Genomic DNA, 19,606 nt, shown 5'->3' with positions numbered 1-19,606 from the left:
TTGACCCTAGGTCATATTCTACTCCTATCTGTGGCCAGCAAGACAGATGCCATAAAAAAGGAGATTCTTGAGTTACCCCTAATAGCAAAAACACAGTATGGGTAATAGAACAACTTTAGTTGCAGTATCCTAAAGGATCGTAAGATGGAGGTATTGCTCCATAAAGAGAAAAGAGAAATTCATGTCTGTGTGATTATCATCAGACCTGGTCTGCCCAAGGCAAGGATGCGTGTATTTAATAACGATAAATCTGTTTGTTTTCAAAATAGAGGGCAAGTACAAGCTACCATCTAACTGCTACTAGTAATGGCTTTATGTCATTTTCTGTAGGTTATGTAATGTTTGTAATCTTTCTTTTGCCCAAATAAAATAGCTTTCTATAGCTTACATTCATCATTTTTCCAAGAGAATGGGGGCTCCCTTTATAAGCCTCTTGATTGCTGCCTCTTACAGCTTTCCCTACCTACCTTTGATTGTAGAAAACTGTTTCTCTTTAAAACCTCAGAGATTACATTTTTCTATGCTATAACTTTTCTATAAGCTTCTTTTCCAGCATTTCCCATTTATCTTTATGGACTTGATTTTACATCTAGTTTTAGACATCTTGAGATCTTTATTTAAAAGAATCTGAAAAAACAAAATGACAGAATTCCTTAATGTTTGGGGGGATTTAAAATTCAAAGTAAATAAAAAATAAAGTACTTAGTCTTCAGATTGAGAGGTAGGAAAATGAGTTTGTAATAGGCTCTGTACTCTGTATTTGCATCTGCAGGTCCTATAATTTGTGTCCCTTTGGTTAAAAGAATTGTATCAAGTCTTCATAGAGCTTTCCTCTCCTCCTCCCCCAGTGACCTGCTTTCCAAGTGTTCCATTGACCATCGAAAATATGTGAGCTTTTCTTAGTAATTTTCTTCCTCTTTAATACCTGAGGCACCTCCCATTTCAGTTGTAGTTGTTTATAGACTCTTACAACCTCAAAGCTGACAGAGTATTTAGAGTCTAGCCCCTTGTAGTTTCTCAGCACATCCCTCTATAGCCCCCTCACTCTCAACAGACAAGAACTACCTCAGTGTACCACCATCAAATCTAAAAACCTTTCCATGTTGGGAATAATCATTTTCTCCCCCTTCCTCCTGTCGGAGACCAGTTCTCCACTTACCGTCTGGATCCCAGTGTCTCCTGCTTTCTGAGACCTTGTACTTGTGGTTGTCCCTCTCTCCAGCACAGCTAACCTCTCACTCTCTATTGGCTCTGCCCTTTCAGCATGTAAGTGTGCTCAAACTTCTTCTGTCTTAAGAAATAATTATAACCCTTCCTCTGTTGCATGGTCCTTACCACCAACCACTTACAAATCTCTATCTTTCCCTTCACCACAAATTTCTCGAATACTTGTCTACACTCACTTGTCCATTTTTTCACTGCCCATTCATGCTTCAGTCCTTTCTAATCCAAATTTTGCCCCTACTGCTTCAGCAGAATTGCTTTTGCTGAGGTCACCAGTGACTTCCATATTGCTAAAGGCAAAGGAAATTTTTCAGTCCTTATCTTAATCTCTCAACACTGAACACAGTCAACTACTCCTTCCTTCTTGAAACATTCTCTTGAATTCCGTGATTGTGTGTTCTTTTTCGCAGCCTCTCCAATCTACTCAGCCATCAAATACAGACATTCCTCAGGGCCTGGTCCTAGAATTACTCTCTTCTCCTTCTACGCTCTCTCCTAATGATACCTGCTCCTTTGGCTTCATTTACTTCTGAATTTCAGCTACTCCCATATGTCTCTCTTTAGGCAAAGCCTCTCTCTTCTGAGTCTCAGGCTTGCCTCAGTCTCAGAACCAATTACCTGTTTTATGTTTCATCTTTAGTGTCTCAGAGCCACTTAGCATGTCCAAAACAATTTATAATCTTTTCTGTCAAACCTGCTCCTCCCCAGTGTTAGTAAATGGCTTAAGCCAGAGACCTCGGCATAATCCTTTATTTCTCTTGTTTCTTTATTCCTATCCTTTCCCACATCCATTTTTTCACCAAGTCTTGTCATTTTGGGCTCCTAAATAACCTCCAAATCTCCCTCTTTCCTCCATTCTCACTGTCCCAGGCCACCATCAGTCATGGCTGAGATTATTGCGGTTGCATCCTAACTGCCCCCCTGTTTTGTCCCCTACCCCTCAGATCCATTCTTCACATCCCAGTTGGTTTAAATTTTTAACTCAGAGTTCATCTCCTTACTCTGCTGCTTAAAACCATTTAGGGGTTTCTCTTTACTCATAGAGGGAACTTCAGACTCTTGGCGTGGCTCTAAAAGCCCTTTATGATCTAATCCCTGCCCATCTTGCCAGCATCATTTCATATCGTTCTCCCCATGGTTCATACACTCCCACCACTCAGGACTTTTTACAGTCCCTCTAACACACCAGGCTGTTGCTGTGTGCTTCAGGGCTCTGACATAATCTGATTTTACCACCTGGAATGCACCTTCTGCCCTGTCCCATTTAGGTCTTAGCTTAAATGTCACTTCTTCCTTCACATTTTTCCTGTCCACTGTATGTCCAGCTATTAAGAGGTTACTATAACACTTGGCATTTCATTAAGCTCAGAACATTTAAAAATAATAGTTCAGTGTCTGTCTTCCTCACTTGGCCAGAAGTGCTGAGGGTACAGCAATCCAGCATAGGACCTGACATACAGTAGGTACCTAATAAATGCTTATTGAGTTGGGTGAGTGACTTAACGGAGAAACTAAGGCACAGAAAAGTCGACACTGTCATCCCCATTCTTGACTTTACCCAGTTGGTGGTCCTAGTTTGAGTTACCTAAAATGTAGTTCCCTTCCTCCTTTATAAGCAGACTCTATGTCTACTCCATTGTTATATTTCTAGTTAATGGGGTCCTTTCTCTATTGATTGGAAACTTGGGGAGAAACCTTTCGCTTTAGAGATTATTTGATTCAAAAATGCTGTCTAATCTGTTTATACTCCAAAAAAAAAGTCACAAGGCAATATTCAAATATGCCCATGTACATACCTCTAAATATATGTGGACAAAGCAGAGATACACTTACTATTCCCAGAAGGAAACTTCTTGACTCTGTTTTTCTTGTTTGTTTGTTTCTGATTTTGCTTGAAGCATCTCTCAGAAGGGAAGTTTTAATCATTCAAACCTTTTGACTAATAATATTCAAGAGTTACTTTTAAAAATCCTCTTAATTTTGTACCTAGGAAACGAGCTGCTTGCAAATCAGTGAATGGCTCCCACAAGTACAAAGGGAACTCCAAAGATGTCAAACCCCCAGACCTCTGGATCCATCATGAGAGACTGGAGCTGAAACCCATTGATAAGTCTCCAGACCCAAACCCCATCATGACTGATACTCCAATTCCTCGTAACTCTCAAGATATCACACCGGTTGACAATTCCATGGACAGCAACATCCATCAAAGGCGGAATTCATATAGAGGTGCAGGTTTTTCCCAAATGTTTGGAGACTATTTTCGTTTAAACCATTTTCCATTTTGTAAGGTTGCCTTAACTTGGTGATTCCTATACGAGGTTAGGGTTAAAGAAATGTGTGTTACAGGATCAACCTCTGATGAAGAATAGCTAGCTTGTTAGGGGGGAGAGGTTCTATACCCAGATGAGACAGTCTTCTAGCTCTGTTAGGTCTCTCATCGTGCTTCACCAACCTGACACTCAAGCATTTGAGACAACCTAGCCTATGTCTGTGCATTTCATTCCGCCCCTTCAGTGGGACCCCAGCTCTCACTGTGGTGTTCAGCACGTTCTTGGTCTGGCTGCTCTTCCTCACAGACCTGCAGTGAAGCATGGTAGTCAGCGTTGTGTCAACTGAGTTGACTCAACAGGGACTCCTGTAATGCGCTAGTGGTCATTTTCCTCTTTATTTCACTTCCTGCAGAAACACCTTGTCCCATTGCTGTTTGTGAGTCCTGAATCCCCCACTTGAAATGTTGTACTGCTGAGGCTGCTCGTTGGCCTAGGGCACGTGTTTGTAACCAGCCTCCATATTTAATGTCTAGGGCATGAATCAGAGGACAGCATGTCTACACTGGCTGGAAGGCGGGGAATGAGACCAAAAATGATGATGCCCTTTGACTCCCAGCCACCCCAGCGTAAGTTAAAAGCTTGTCTTTTCCCGAGGGCTGCCAATCTATCCAGTCATGTTGGGGAACAACTGTCAATGATCTCTTTGACTTCACTTGATCCTAACACAAAAAATAATCTACCAAAGCTTTGGCACCTTGAGGGAATAAGTATCACACATTTTCCATATTTTGCAATTAATGTTTATTCTTACAAGTAACTTCTTTAATTTCAGTGCAAATAAGCTAAGAAGCCAATTTCCGCAAGTCTCCCAGGTATTAGGGAAGTGACCAGTCTCTTTAAAAGTACATCGAGTCTCTGCAGGAGAGATGGGGCTGAAGATGGCTAGATGTCACAGTATTCCTTAGGCTTCCCAATACATAATCAGTGTTGATAGGCACCTGCGGAATTTTTTTTTAGTTAATAGACGTTGTATTTTAGAGGAGTTTTAGGTGGACAGCATGGAGTTTTTTAAGCAATATTTTTCAACCTTATCTGACCCATGCTTCACGTTCATAAGCATGAAAATTGCCCAGCCTCCTTTAATAATATTTTAAACTCAAAATAAGTTAACTGTCATGATTTAAAAACCAAAAAGCAATGGGACAGACCAATTATATTTTTAAACTAGTGTTTCTTCTCCCTGTTACTGTTTTCAAGGTGGGGAAGCCTTTCAGATTAGCTGGCACAATGGGACTTCCGGTTGAGGGTCCTCTGTGCCATTCTAGAGAGATAAGAAGCCACCTGCCTACCAATATCAAGTTTAAAAAACTATTTGATCTTGAAGTTATTTGCTCTGGACTGAACAGTAGGTTAGTAAACGTTAACACTGTCAGATGCCTAGATTCAGATCCTGAAAGATCACTTTTTAGTTTAACCTAAATGAGCTTTTGTATTTTTATTCATTTCTTAAAAGATGTCCCATTTCAGAACCGTTAGCCGTCCCTGTTAACAAGTGACAGAGATTTTAAATAATCACAGATATACTACACACAGAAGATAGCACCATATACTTGGAAACTGGTGGAATCCCTGAGAGTGTAAATGTCTGCACACACGCTGTCACTTGCACGAGATTCTAAAAATCAGCTTTGAAAGGGAAAGGGCCGATTTACTAATAGGTCATTTCTGCACAAAGTAGTTTTTGCTTAGGGTCCATGATAAAAAAAAGAGGGGCCTGTACTTGGAAGTGTGCAAGGAAAACCGGTTTCCCTCTCATCAGAGGTGCCCTGGATGGGCTCCCCAGGTTTAGAAGTGTCCAAAAAGAGTAAATTATTCCATTCCAGTTGCTTTTGATTTATAAGAAGATGGTAGCTTGTCTACTTACTTGTTTGTTTTATATAAGACTTTAGTTCTTGCCTGAACTGGCTTATTTTTAAAACTTGTAAAATTTGACTACCCCTATTCCTAGATTTGTTACTTTTAAATATGTTACACAGAAAAGATGTGCTGTATTAGTTGATGGCATTCCTGTTTTTTTTCTTTTTTTGGTGTGGGAAGGAGTATGCATAAATGTACAGTATTACTTAATTTGTGCCTCAACAGTTGGATGCGTGAGTGGATTCTTTAATTCAAGAATCTGAAACCAGGTTCCCAAATATACTTGTGATCTTCAGGTTTAGAGATATGCTTTTCCCCACGTGGCTTCAGTCCTTTTTCACAAGCTGGGATTCCCTGGAGTCTGCATCCCCCATCCACCTACCATGGCTTTAAATGTCTGAGCACCATTGAGAAAGGCTTGGTGGTGTCAGGATGAGGTTCCATCAAAGGCCTTGCACCAGACGCATTGGATTCTGATTCAGCTAATAGCTAATGATTGCCAACTGTATTCTAGACAGGCACTTTCACATTTTTAATTTACTTAATTTGGAAAAACTGGCAATGCCTTAAAGTCAACTTTTTTTCTTTTGTGAGAGTTCTCTGCACCTAAAACACTTTCAAGTTGCACTTTCTAGATAAAAATCAGGAGGCTTTTCCCCTCACCCTAGCCTTAATTCTGGAAAACATTGATTCTGAAACGCCCTACTTACTGAAAACTCCTCCTGTCTTCCCCTGGAGGAGATGCTGACTGCCAAGCTGCCCTAAGACCTCTCCTCAGCCAGGTTTTCCAAGTTGTATTTTATTCCAAGGGACCACCTGCAGCTTCTGATCCCTGAGGGCAGGGAAAGCCCCGGATTAGTTTCCCAGGCCTTGAGCGGGGCGGGGCAGCACTGCTCCAGGGTCCCTGGCTGGTTGTGCCACCTGCTTGTTTGCACGTGGCAAAGAGAAAGCTGCAGAATAAAGGCCTCTATTTTATTGACTGGGATTTTCTTCACCAAAGTCATGTTGAGTGGCTCCCCAAAGATCTAGGGAGATTCTTGGTGACAAGACATTTTAATAGACTCCAGAGGCAAATTAAGTTTTATCACAAAGTTTGTGAAGTCCTTGCTTAAAGGGAAGAATAAAAAGATCCCATGTGTTTCTAGCCAACCCTGCCTGCTTACCTGTTTGGGGGATTTAGAGCTGGTTATCTTGATGTTAAACATTCTGCTTCTCTAGCTACTCTAAGGGAGTACCTAAGAAAAGTTTATATCCCAACTGGGCTTCTGATTTTGTTTGTTTGCATCTGTGGGATCGATAATGAAGCCTCATTAAAGAAGCACTTTGTCTTCATAGAAAGTTGTATGTGGAACATCTGTGTGAAAATTTGGATTTGTTTGCTAAATGCAGCAAATTGAATTCCTTAGCCAGTGTGGGAAGGAAAGAGGCAATTTAGGAAAAATCCATTTATCTTTTAATATGTGAATGGATGTGGCTGAGCTCCCAGACTGGAAGCAGGAAGAGATGGTGCCCTAGGCCTGTGTTTCATGCTTTTAGTTCTAGGTTGGACCGTAAGAGTTCAGTTCCACTTGCATTCCTTTTAAGATGAAAACTGATTAAACAGCTACTATTCATTCAGCCTAAATACCTATTTCATGCTTCATTCAGCAAGTAAGAAAAGACAGAATGAATTAGGAATATACTCAAAGGAAAAGGGACTTCTGTCTTTTTAAGCAAGAGAAAAAAATAATAGATACCCGAACCACCATTTGTTTGCTTATGGATTTATATTTTATGACATATTCAAGTAGATATTTTTAATAACTCATATAATAACTCATATAATCCATATTTATTGTAGAAGAATTGGAAAATAAAGATAAACCAAAAGAAATTTTTAAAAAAATTCTTCACCACTCTTCCCCACAAGATAATCACTGTTAACATTTTAGTAAAAATCTTCAGGGTTTTTTCTTTCTGTGTATATCTAGAGACGTATGCATAGGAGTGTGTTGATTTTTTAAAGCAAGTGTAAAACCCATGGCTAATTGTCCAAATTCAGCCAGCTGCCACCAAAAAGCCAAGGAAGTGGTCGTACAGTATGGGAGGGGGGCGCGGGGTAACTGCTCTTGAACTGTGATATGTGTGTGTCTGTGCAAGCATGTTAAGCATTTCTCTGTCTTGTGTTCATTCACAGCTGTGATTAGTGCCCATCCCATCCATTCCCTCGATAACCCTCACCATCATTTCCACTCCAGCAGCCTCGCTTCTCCAGCTCGCAGTCATCTCTACCACCCGGGCAGCTCATGGCCCATTGGCACATCCATGTCCCTTTCAGACAGGGCCAATTCCACAGGTGAGAGATGAGGATGGAGCCCCAGGCGGAAAGCATTCCGAAAAGCATCGGCAGGCTGCAATGGGGAGGACTTGCCCTGCTTAGAACGATTTGGAATTTTTTTTCAGTGTTATTTGTTTATCATAACGTTTCTGTTACTGACTCAAATTTGTTTCTATAAAATTCACTCCATTTTTTTCCCCTAAGTTTTAAGTGCTTAGGGCAAGGTGTTGTTTTGGTAAAAACGTAACTCTAATCACATAACCATGTCTTGTTTCCTCACCTTGCATCTTAATTCTGTCATATTTTCAGTTTGTTTATTTTTTTAATCCTCCAGTTTGAAAGGAAAATGTATTCTGGGTGATTTTCAGACACTAGATGTTGCCTTTGCCTAATGTTGGGAAGGTTCTTAGGGCAGCTATAAGGTAGTTCTAATGTTGGGTCTTAATTACTTACTTCTGCCATGTTCCAAAGTAAGAGCAACACCTGGGACAGCAGGGCCAGTGGCCATGTTGAGCTTATGCATATTGTAAACCTCAGGTTGCCTAGTGGATTACTGAAATTAGAAAGGGCTCACAGGCATAGATCATCTCTAAAAATAGATAGGAAATTAGCCTAACAATCTGCAGTGTATTTAAAGATATGCATTGCCAGACTAACATGCCCCAGTTTGGAAATCTTAAGAAACAGCTTTATCAAAACAGTTTTAAGGAAGAAAAAGTGAAGGTGAGAGGACAGCAAATGGAATAAATACTGTTCCTCATTAACTGAAAATTAATTTCCATCTTCTCAGTTTTAAGGTGCAAAAAAAAAACATTTCTCATCTATACAATGTACTCTTTTTCCATCATTTGAAACTTGTCTTTTAATATTTACATATGTTACTAGTAGAACTAAGTTTTGGTAGTTCTGGAAAATAGGGAATTTCAAGTGAATTCCATTTTAAAAGAACCTCAAAACTTCATGCTAGAAGCTTGGGTTGCCAGTAACATCCCTTCCTCCTTTACGTTTTGATCAATTATAAACATACCCAAAGCATCAAATGGAGGTCAAAGCTTATTAAGAGATGCCTGATAACTCTGAAAGTTATCTACTCCCAAACCTTTACTTGGTTTGGAGAATGCTGCTTGAACTCATGTCTAAAATTGGCCTCTCCCTCCCTCCAAATCCAGGTGTGGGGTCCTGCCTTTAGGGAAGGACAGTCTACAGGAGGCTATGGAGAACCAAAGGCTGCCTCACAGACATAATCTCAGATAGAACAGACCAGAAAGCAGCCCTCCAAACCTGCTCTTAGAAAGTGGTTTTTGTGTCCTGACTCTGTTTCTCCATTTTTAATGCAGAAAGACCTCACCCGCTGGGATATGGGCCTACCTAAGTGCATGGCAGGGTCTTCCCAGTCAGATCAGCCCCCTCCTCCTCCCTCTTGGACAAGGAGGGGGTTGAAGGTTGGCAAGAAGCATAGGGCTCCCGCCCACCCCTCGTCCAAGTGGTCCAGTGTTGATAAAAGCTTGGTTCTGTATGGATTCAGGCAGAAAGCGAAGAGAGGAAAAGTAACTATTTGTACCACTAAAGGGCTCCTTGTTTTAATGACCAGAGGAGATAAAAGAAGGTAAAACTTGTAATGGAGCCACTGAAGATGGATTTGAAATGTAGAGCAGGTATCTAGAAGTGATCAAAGTTCTCCTCCTGTTGTGTTTTCCTGTGTTTCTAGAGCCCAGTGTTACCACAGACCTGTAGATACGGGCTTGGCATGACTAGACCTTGTCCAGGGCCGTCTTTGCTCTAGAGGGCATTGGCTGTGTCTTTTCCTTGGATGTTTACTATGTCACTACCACCTGATGCAGAAAGCGTGCTTTCCACTTGCCCAAGCGCTCGGCCACTGTGCACTTTGTGTGTCTTAGACAACTCTGAGAGGTCAGTCAGGAAGTAGGTCCCTCACCAAAGCAGAAATTTTAGTTACAGCATATTTCCCTCGTGGGCCAGAGGTGTTGCACAATTTCAGGGCACACCCTTCACAGAGAATACAGTGTGCTGGTGCCCTCTGGAGTTGCTCCACACTCTGATTCATGTAGGCAACGCTCTTTTCCTTTTTCACGTTTCCCACCATCTCTGGCCCTCAGAAGCGTATGCATCAAATTAAGGCAGTTGAGGCATCCAAGGTAGGCCTGTGTGCCCAGAGCTGACCTAACACATCTGCCAGTACAATCTGACATGGTCCAGGCTAGAGCCTGCTTTCTCTCTCCTCATCCTTGTTACCCTCGCTAACCAGCTTCCACCCGGCCCAGGATCACACAGGGTGGGACCAGCAGCTCCCCAGGTGTGGCAATAGCTGACCTGAGCAATCATAAGAAGTGAGATCCTCAGCGCACCCTGGAAAGGACGAGAAGTGACCTAGGCCTGGGAGGGTTATCACAGCCAGGCTCTCAACACCTGGGAGGGTGTATGAGTCCCTTCATTGCTGGGACCCAGGGCCTTTAAGTTAAGGGAGTAGCACTCATGACTGCCATGGGCCCATCTCCTGAGAGCCCAAGGGAACAGATTCATTGCTATCTCCGCAACAAAGGCAGGGAAAGGTTTGGATTTCTGCAGGTTGCTCGTGCATTACTGCTTAAAAGGGTTTATTTTCCTTGATAAGGTTGAGGACTCTAGGAATCAAGGGAGGCCCTCCTTCAGGCTACCTGGTGCAGCCTATGGCCTGAGCTGGTATCCTCCAGACCCCCTCCTCAGGATGGGGATGGTGATGGTGATCTGCACCAGCTCACAGCTGTTTGAAAGGTCTTCCTCATGTGGTCTCCCTGGGACTTGGTGCTGCTTCTGCCCCTGCAGAGTCGGGGGACGGGTGGTATTGGGCAATGGAAGAGCAGTGTGATGTGTAGTGGCTGGAGCATGGACTTGGGACTCGGGCAGGGATTCGGAATCCTGCCCCAGTCGGTTCTGTGTCCTTGGCCGTGCTTAACCTCCCAGTGTCTAATGAATTACGAGGAGGATTGAATGAGCCAATGAGTATAAAGCACTTAGCGTGGTGCCTGGCTCAGAGTAAGCACTCGGGTAATTTACGAAGAAAAGAACCTTATCAATTACTCAAACCCTGTGTCTACCACTTCACATACATTTTCTTAATTAATCCTCGGTGAATTATGTGTTATTCTCCCTATTTTTATAGGTGAAGAAACAGATTCAGAGATTTGGTGACTGCCAAGTTCGCTCAGCTCGTATGTAGAGGTTAGGGTTCAGGTCTATCTGACTCCAAAGCCAGTGCTTTTTCTACCCCCCATGCTGCCTTCCAGAACAACTCTGACCCCTCTTCACATTTTTTTTTAATTTATTTATTTATTTTTGGCTGTGTTGGGTCTTCGTTTCTGTGCGAGGGCTTTCTCCAGTTGTGGCGAGCAGGGGCCACTCTTCATCGCAGTGCGCAGGCCTCTCACCATCGCGGCCTCTCCCGTTGCGGAGCACAGGCTCCAGACGCGCAGGCTCAGTAGTTGTAGCTCACGGGCCTAGTTGCTCCGCGGCATGTGGGATCTTCCCAGACCAGGGCTCGAACCCGTGTCCCCTGCACTGGCAGGCAGATTCTCAACCACTGCGCCACCAGGGAAGCCCCCTCTTCACATATTTTGAGATGTTTGTCATGTTCTTCTTGAGTTTTCCCCTTCTCCAGGCTTTTTCTTTCTCTGGACCCCCAAATACCTCATGGCATGATCTTAAAGCCATTTACAGACCTCTGGACTGTCTGGTTGTCCAGGTCTCACTTGAGCTGTGGGGCTGTTGCTCTGGGGAGGGTGTGCACAGTAGCCAGAGAGCGTGCAGGGCCTGTGGCACTGCCTCTCCTGCAGTGACCACCAGGCCTCGCAGGCAGAGCTGGTCCTTGTCAGGTACCCAGCCAGTCTTGGTGGTAAGACATGTTGTCTGTGAAAGGCTAGTCTCTGAGACTGTCAATCAGTGAGTGAAATTTTCAGTTTTCTTTTCTTCTTCCTTTTTATTTATTTGTTTGTTTATTTATTTATTTACGGTTGCGTTGGGTCTTGGTTGCTACATGCGGGCTTTCTCTAGTTGCGGCGCGCGGGAGCTACTCTTCACTGCAGTGCGTGGGCTTCTCATTGCGGTGGCTTCTCTTGTTGCAGAGCACGGGCTCTAGGCACATGGGCTCAGTAGTTGTGGCTCGCGGACTCTAGAGCACAGACTCAGTAGTTGTGGTGCACGGGCTTAGTTGCTCCGTGGCATGTGGGATCTTCCCAGACCAGGGCTCGAACCCGTGTCCCCTTCATTGGCAGGCGGATTCTTAACCACTGTGCCACCAGGGAAGTCCCTTCTTTTCTTCTTATTTACATCTTAGTAGACAACATCTCAGGAACCTTGATATGTGCTCCATAGTGAGTACTGAGAAGAACTTTAAATCTATAAAATTATGACCACTTGGTTGTGTAGGTGAAACAAATCCAGCATCTGGTTGACAGAATTGTTGGGGACTCTTAGATTAGGCTGTCCTTTCTTAGCCTTGACAGTGGTGCTAATCCATGTTCCCTTGGACTAGCATTGATCCTAAGTGCTTATTGAGCTGGTTTCAGGAGCCCTTAGAGGTAGCCAGAACCCTGGAATGTGCATATGTTCAATGGTAAAATAAATGCTAACATTTGGACTTTCCTGCTGTAGAATCTGTTCGAAACACCCCCAGCACTGACACCATGCCAGCCTCCTCGTCTCAAACATGCTGTACTGATCACCAGGATCCTGAAGGTGCTACCAGCTCCTCCTACTTGGCCAGCTCCCAAGAGGAAGATTCAGGCCAGAGTCTTCCTACAGCCCACGTTCGCCCTTCCCACCCACTGAAGAGCTTTGCTGTGCCAGCAATCCCTCCCCCAGGTCCTCCCACCTATGATCCAGCGTTGCCAAGCACACCATTACTATCCCAGCAAGGTGAGTGGGGACAGCAGCACCACTGGAGGGGCCCTTTGGCTCTGGCTTATGGCACAAGTCACCTCTTCTTTGCAGAGTAACAAAGCAAATGTCCTCCAAGCTTATCCCTGCAATTTAGTGTCGCAGAGTGCATTGCCCCTCGCAGGGAGTATAAGGGCTCCTCCTTTGGGAACATATATAAACCAGAGAATAATTTGGCTGGGAGCAAGGGCTGACTTTCTGAATTGTGTTTTGGGTGCAGAGTCCTTGGTGGTAAAAGCCAGTGGCATGGGTATGAACAACAGATCTGGTCCGCCCAGCCTCCTCCCAGAGTTGCCTCACTCCATAGGGTTCCTGCCAGCTGGAGAAGGGTCAGGGAGGCCAAGACTTGGAAACAAGGAAGAACCTTAAGGTGGAGGAATAACCCTGCAGAAGGGAAGTTAACTCCTCGAGTTCACCCAGCTCAACAAAAGCCCTCTCACCTCAAAGGCGTGCTTTCTGTCTCCTACTCTTTAACATTTTTCTCTATTATGATGGTTTGTTTCAGAACAAATCACTGGTTTTCAAGCTTTCTGGTCTCAGGACGCTTTTTAACTCTTACAAGCTGTTGAAGCTGCACAAGAGCTTTTCTTCACATGGGTTGTACCTATCATTATTTACTATATTAGAAATCAAAACAGATTTTAAAACTATTCATTTAAAAATAGCAGTAAATCTATCATGTTAAGATAAATAGCATACTTTTCATGAAAAATATTTCAAAATAAAAAGATAGTGAGAAGAGTAGCATTGTCTTATATTTTTGCAGATCTCTTTAATGTCTGGCTTAATAGAAGACAGCTGGATTCTCACACCTGCTTCCGCATTTAATCTGTTGCAATATGTTGTTTTGGTTGAAGAAAATCTGGCCTCACAGATATGTAGTTGGAAAAGGGAAGATTATTTTTATCACCTTTTCAGACAACTGTGGAATATTCTTTTTTGATACTACAGCAAAACTCAACAAGTTGTAGTTTCTTATAGGTTTGTAATGTGGAATCAGAAACCATATAATTACTTGTACTCTGTTCCAATAAATCCATATATCTTGTACTTTGAATGCATGGTACTGAACATCACATATTGGTCTTTGGAAAGTAATGGTTCACTAAGTTATACAGATCCTCCGAATTTTGATACATTTTGATACATTTTGTTAAACAGTATCTAAAAATACATTCATTAATATCACCAACGTCTGTAAGTATTGGGAAACTCTCAAGCGCATGGTGGCAGATACAAGTTTTTCAAAATTCTAATTTTTCACTTTAAACTTAAATTTTATCATTGAAAATAAATACTGTCCATTGTTTTCCCTGAAGTGACTGACTTCATTCACTTTCTAGAAAATATCTGCCAAATGCTCAAGTCTGAATAACCGGTTTGTGTGTCAGTCTTTCTCTGAACTAACATTGATGTTTCGTGAAGAAAGCAGCAGTTCAGCTCACAACTCAATTACAAGTGCCTTTATTGAGGACAGCTATTATGCTTTGGTGTACAGCAGAAGTATTTTACCCATATTTTCATTTTAGAATATTTAAAAGATGTGTAATCAAGGTTGAGATTTCATAACATAATTTTTGCTACTTCATTAACGATGATCTTAAACTGGCTCTTTTTAAACTTACAAGTATGCATGTCCATGAATAACTTTACAGTTCGGTGCCACTGCCTTAATTTGTGCTAAGGCTCCAGCAGTTTTACCCACTGTTGCTTTTGTACCATTGGTGGAAGGGCAAAAACTGTCTTGGCGTTATTATGAAAAGAGGTTTGACCTCCCACATATCCTGCCAGGGGCCCTTGGGCCACCACACTTTGAGAGCAACTGGACTAGGAGATGAGCTTTCTAAAGCCAAATGGAACATTTGGCCTCTTGGATGCCCTGCTTTCTCCCTCCTGCCATCTTGTTCCAGTGCCTTTTCAGAGCAGGATCCCTGCCCTGGGACTGGGTGCGTCCCTCACCCTTAGCAGCATTTGGACCTTGAGTACCTTTGTGAGGTCTAGGGGAGCAGGCTCAGCCACACACCTGATGGTGCCCTTTCCCCCTCAGCTCTAAATCATCACATTCACTCGGTGAAGACGGCCTCCATCGGGACTTTAGGAAGGAGCCGGCCTCCTATGCCAGTGGTGGTTCCCAGTGCCCCTGAAGTGCAGGAGACCACAAGGATGCTGGAAGACTCCGAGAGTGTGAGTTCCCAGGGCCACCAGCCCCGCCAGGATGACTAGGTGCATGTCCCAAGGCCTGAGAGTGCACTGGGCACGCTGATACTCTGTGCTGGCCCAGAAGTGTGAGGCAGAGTCGCTCAGTCACTCATCAGGCGAGCACTGAGCAGCTCCTGTGAGCTGGGGCTGTGCTGAGGGTTTGATCTGCTTGGATTAGCTTGTCACACCAGCCCACCCATCTGCCTTCCTTTTAACTGTGTCCTGTCTCTCTGGTCCTCTTGTCTTGGTGTGAACCATCCACGTGTTCTTTTTCCCCTTAGTCCCCCTTCATGACCTTTCCTGAGCAGGATGCTGGAGAGGAAAGTGCCTGAATGGTTGCTCTCAAAACAAAAACCAACAGGGTCTCTCCTTGATCTTTCACTCCCACACTCCAATAAGTATGTTCTGCCTCTGCATTTCCAGGTACAGGACTCTCTTAGGAGGAGAGCTTGGGGCCCAGAGGTACAGGGGACATACCAACTGTGTTGGGTCCAACAGAGATTAGAAGGGACGAGTGGCGGGGCCTCTGGCCTGTGAGGTCCTCGTGACCCTGGCAGTGTGGGTTGGAGGAAAGGTATTCTGCAGTGGAAAGAAATGGTGGTTGCTGGCTTGGGCACATCCGGCAAATCCTCCCCTTTTGGGGGATGCTGGCCGGGCCAGCAGGGCTTGGTGCTTCCAGTCTCTCAGGCATGTTTTGGTCACTGCACCACTTGACGCTTTGACGTCTCTCTGTGGGCCCTTACCGTCGTGGAACGGCTGCTTGGACTGTGCCTGGTAACAGTGTTCTCTTTTCTGTAGAGCTAATGAACCAGATGAGCTTGACCAAAGAGATGGCCGCACCTGGAAGGACTGATGAAGGACCCTGAACGCCATCACGACAGCATGACGACCTGGACCGGGGACCGTGACGTCCGGACCTGAGTCTAGAAGTCCTTGGGACTTAGCCTTGTAAAACAATGAGTTGTACAGAGCACGAGAGGACAGCACTTGAAAACACAGAGTGAGCAGGCCGCCCAGCCATCACCCCCCGCGTGGGGCCAGCTCAGCCTGGGCCGCCTGCCTTCTCCTGGTCGGCCTGGAAGACGCCATGTCAAGGCAGCTTCCCTTTGCCTGCCGATTACCCTGGCAGGACTGGGCACCATGGGCCAAAATTTTGTGTCCAGGGAAGAGGCAAGAAGTGCAACCTCTGTTTCACTTTGTGGTCAGGCTGTGTCTTCATGCTGCGACGGCATCGCCTTTATGGAGTGTAGATGTTGGCATTTATGTACAATTTTATTTGTGTCCTATTTTATTTTACCTTCAAAAGAAAAACACTATCAACAACCAAGGAAGTCTGTGGTGTTCTCCACAAGTGGTTGACATTTGACTACTTGTTTGAATTATGTATGGAAAGTCATTGACAGTGTGGGTTGTTCCAGGGGTTGGCTTGTTTGTGTTTTTGTTTTTATTTTTGATTCTGAGTCATTGCATCCTCTACCAGCTGTTAATCCATCACTTTGAGGGGGGGGGGAGGAAATGTTGCATTGCTGTTTGTAAGCTTTTTTATTTTTTTTATTATAATTATTAAAGGCCTGACTTTCTCCTCTCATCACTGTGAGATTACAGATCTATCTGAATGAAATGTAACATTGAAAAGACTTGTTTGTTGCTTTCTGTGCAGTTGCAGTATTGGGGTGGGGGGGGCTGGGGGGGTTGGGAACTGGAAATTGAGGGGCTGCTGAGGTCCTGTGAATGTTTCAGTCATTGTACTTTCTTCCAGAAGCCTGCAGAGAATGGAAGCATCTTCTTCATTGTCCTGGCATGTCCATCTCTATTGTCACTAAGTTGCAACTGGAGTTTCATTTGGATCTAATTAAAAATTTCTTCTGTGCAATAGGTGGGTTCGAGGATGTAGCCGCCCTGGTGTCTTGGTCATATCCTGATAAGAATGTCCACGCTGAGGAGTCAGGCGCTGTATTGCAGGAGTGATGCAGGACAGGGCACGAGCCTGGCCGAGTTCCTGGGAAATCAGAGAAGAGGATAGAGACCCTTTCCTGCTGTTACCGTGTGTTCCCTTCGGGGAAGTCGGAGGTTAAGGAGGGAGCTTTGTTCCCATGTAGGACTCCTTGCTTCTCCCTAGTTCCTGTCCTCAGCCAGTCCAGCTCTCACTTCCACGCCTCAGAGCCCCGTGGGGAAGGCGTTAGCAAGAATGAAGCAGGCAGGGGGTGCAGCACCAGTGGGGCTCCCCACTTCTTTCTGAACATTGTTCTGTACGTAGCAGGGGACGGGGACAGCGGCCTCCCCAACTCCCGCACACCATCCCAGCAGCTCAGCTAAGCCCCTGATTTGAACAGGGCAGCAGGAGGTCTCTGAGGTGTGCTGAGAGGCTGGCCACACAAGAAGCCTTTGCCTTTGCAGGAGGTTCTTGTGTACTTTTTCTTAAAAATGTAAGGAGCTGAGATTTTTTTTTTGGTTTAATATTAAGAATCTATTAAGAAAAAATACAGGACTGACCCTCAGGCATCTTCCCCTACTCCCCAACAAATCCCCAGAAGAGAGTGTGGAAGGCAGTGCGGAAGGCAGATCGAGCTTTGGTTCTGTAGCCAAGAAGAGGTCAGCTGCTGAGAACACCAGTGGGCGCTCGGACCCGCCTGCCCCGGGGCCTGTGCTCTGCCCTGGCCACACAGGCGCCCCACTTGCCTTTGTACCTTGGTTATTTCCCCTATTTAGGTCTTATCACACATTTGCTTTTCTAGAAGATGAACTCTATTTCTTAACTGGGGGCAATGAAAAGTGCAATGCTGGAACTCCTGTTGCCCTGCTAGCTGGTCACGGAGGATAGTGCCAGGCCGGATTCTGGAAACCCAGTGCACTTAAACTGATCCTGAAAAGAGCACTCAGAGCACTCTGGACACCAGGAGGGGCTAGATTCCCAGAAACTGTCTTACCTTTTGCCCAAGAAACATGCTCGGTATTCGGGGCATCCCCTCCCGTGAACCCTGATACTTCGGTTACCTCAGGGCCTTGGCACCTGGATACTGCCACAGAACTGGGGTGGGGGAGGGGCCCTATTTTTAAATAAATGTTCAAAGTTGGGGGATTTTTTTAAATTAAGAAAAGGAAAGTTATTCTGTATTGCACCTTTTCACAGTTTAATACATTTTCTTACATTTTCCTGTGATTTTTGAAATTAAACCATTGTGTGTCTTTGTAATGTCCTAGTAGAGCTGCAGACCAGCAGCTTCCTTCAGGAGGATTTGGAGCAAATGTGTCTGTTGCCTTGTCACCTGCTGGAAAGGGACCTGGAGGGCTGCTGGGGACTAGTTTCTGTACACACTTGTTTGGCCTTTTCTGTAGTTGATTGCTGTAAACTCTATGCTTTTGAAAAACAATTTCATGTTTTTATTTAGTATTGGAAATCCAATACACTTTTTTTAATCCAATCAAACTCTGGTCTGGACAAAGTGTTATTTTCCTTTTTCCCTAGGAAAACAGAACTTCGGGGTCCCGTTTCCCATCCTCAAGTGGACTTCACCATTGCCCTCGTCACTGTAAAGGCAGGAGTTCGGAGGGGCGCCCAGGGCGCTGTAGCGGGTGAGCCAGGCGGTGATCTGGGTGTCCTCCAGCCCCAAAGACGAGCCCTGCCCCTGTCCCCACCCCCATGACCATTGCTCCCCTGCAGGGACTGAGAGCCCGAAGGATCAAAGATGACACCTGTCAGAAAGAGCCAGGTGCGCCCCCCCCACCCAGGCAGAAAAGCGCAGCCGTTCCTGAATGGTGTGCAGGCCGCGTCCCTGCTGTGGCAGCGTCCTGCGCAGCAGCTCGTCCTGTTGGCGCACAGCCTGGGACCCACGCTAGGCCCGGGCCTCCCCGCCCCCGCCTCGCACAGGTGTGTGATGCCTAGAGCGGGTGTCTGCAAGGAGCCCCACCTTTCCCAGACTGTTTCAACTTGTGACTGCGTTCACTGTGTCTCAGCTTGGGCTGCTGTGACAAAAATACCATAGACTAGGGGGCTTAAATAGCAAACTCTTATTTTCTTACAGTTCTGGAGGCTTGGAAGTCCAAAATCAAGGAAAGGGCAGATGTGGTGTCAGGTGAGGACCCACCTCCTGGTTCATAGATGCTGTCTTCTCACTGTGTCTCATGTGGCAGATGGGTGAGAGAGTTCTCTGGGGTCTCTTTTACCAGGGCACTAATCCCATTATTAGGCTCCTCATAGCCTAATAATCACCTTCAAATACCATCATACTGGGGATTAGGATTTCGACATGTGAATTTGGAGAGACACAAACATTCGGTCCATAACACTCTGTAAGATTTCTCACAGTGTGTGAGAGGCTGGGCTCAGAATAGTGAGTGGGGAGCACAGCAGCCATAGGCCTGCCCTCCATGAATGTGGAGTAGTGTGAGGGCTGGATACAGAGCCCAGCCTCCTTACTAACTGCTCCCTCAGCCCCAGGACTTCATCTGCTCTGCAGCCGAGTGTACTTTATGAAACCCAAATCCCATCATTCCCATTAGCCATGCCCCATTGGCCTCAGGGTGGAGTCAGCTCCCAGTGCCAGAGCCTGTGCCAGTCTGCCGCAGCCCCAGGCCAGACGCTGTCTCCTTGTGCACCCGGTGTCTAGCAGAGGAAGGCACCCTGGGACACGCCTTTCAGTCTTTGCATCCGGAACACCACTACCCCCGTGTTCTAACAGCCAGAGAACCGGTGGGGACCCTCCTCTGCATCCCTAGATGGAGCTCTTGGCACATTTTACAGTGA

At 45.1% G+C, this 19,606-nt stretch overlaps 1 protein-coding gene across 1 annotated transcript in view; it reads left to right on the top strand.

The window, feature by feature from the left end:
- The window catches only part of NEO1 (neogenin 1), a 246,440-nt gene extending 228,227 nt beyond the window's left edge, over window positions 1–18,213 (top strand). The window contains 8 exon segments of the mRNA XM_036842776.1: window positions 3,215–3,453; window positions 4,031–4,123; window positions 7,591–7,749; window positions 12,379–12,642; window positions 14,711–14,847; window positions 15,663–15,698; window positions 15,700–15,723; window positions 15,725–18,213. Of these exon segments, the coding sequence (XP_036698671.1) occupies window positions 3,215–3,453; window positions 4,031–4,123; window positions 7,591–7,749; window positions 12,379–12,642; window positions 14,711–14,847; window positions 15,663–15,698; window positions 15,700–15,723; window positions 15,725–15,748 (976 nt within the window). The 3' untranslated portion in view covers window positions 15,749–18,213.
- Window positions 18,214–19,606: the final 1,393 nt, after the last annotated feature.

The sequence above is a fragment of the Balaenoptera musculus genome, chromosome 2 (genome assembly GCF_009873245.2).
Source record: "Balaenoptera musculus isolate JJ_BM4_2016_0621 chromosome 2, mBalMus1.pri.v3, whole genome shotgun sequence".
Taxonomy (NCBI): Eukaryota; Metazoa; Chordata; class Mammalia; order Artiodactyla; family Balaenopteridae; genus Balaenoptera; species Balaenoptera musculus.
The sequence above is the reverse complement of the archived record's forward strand: the minus strand, read 5'-3'. Positions and strand labels throughout refer to the sequence as shown.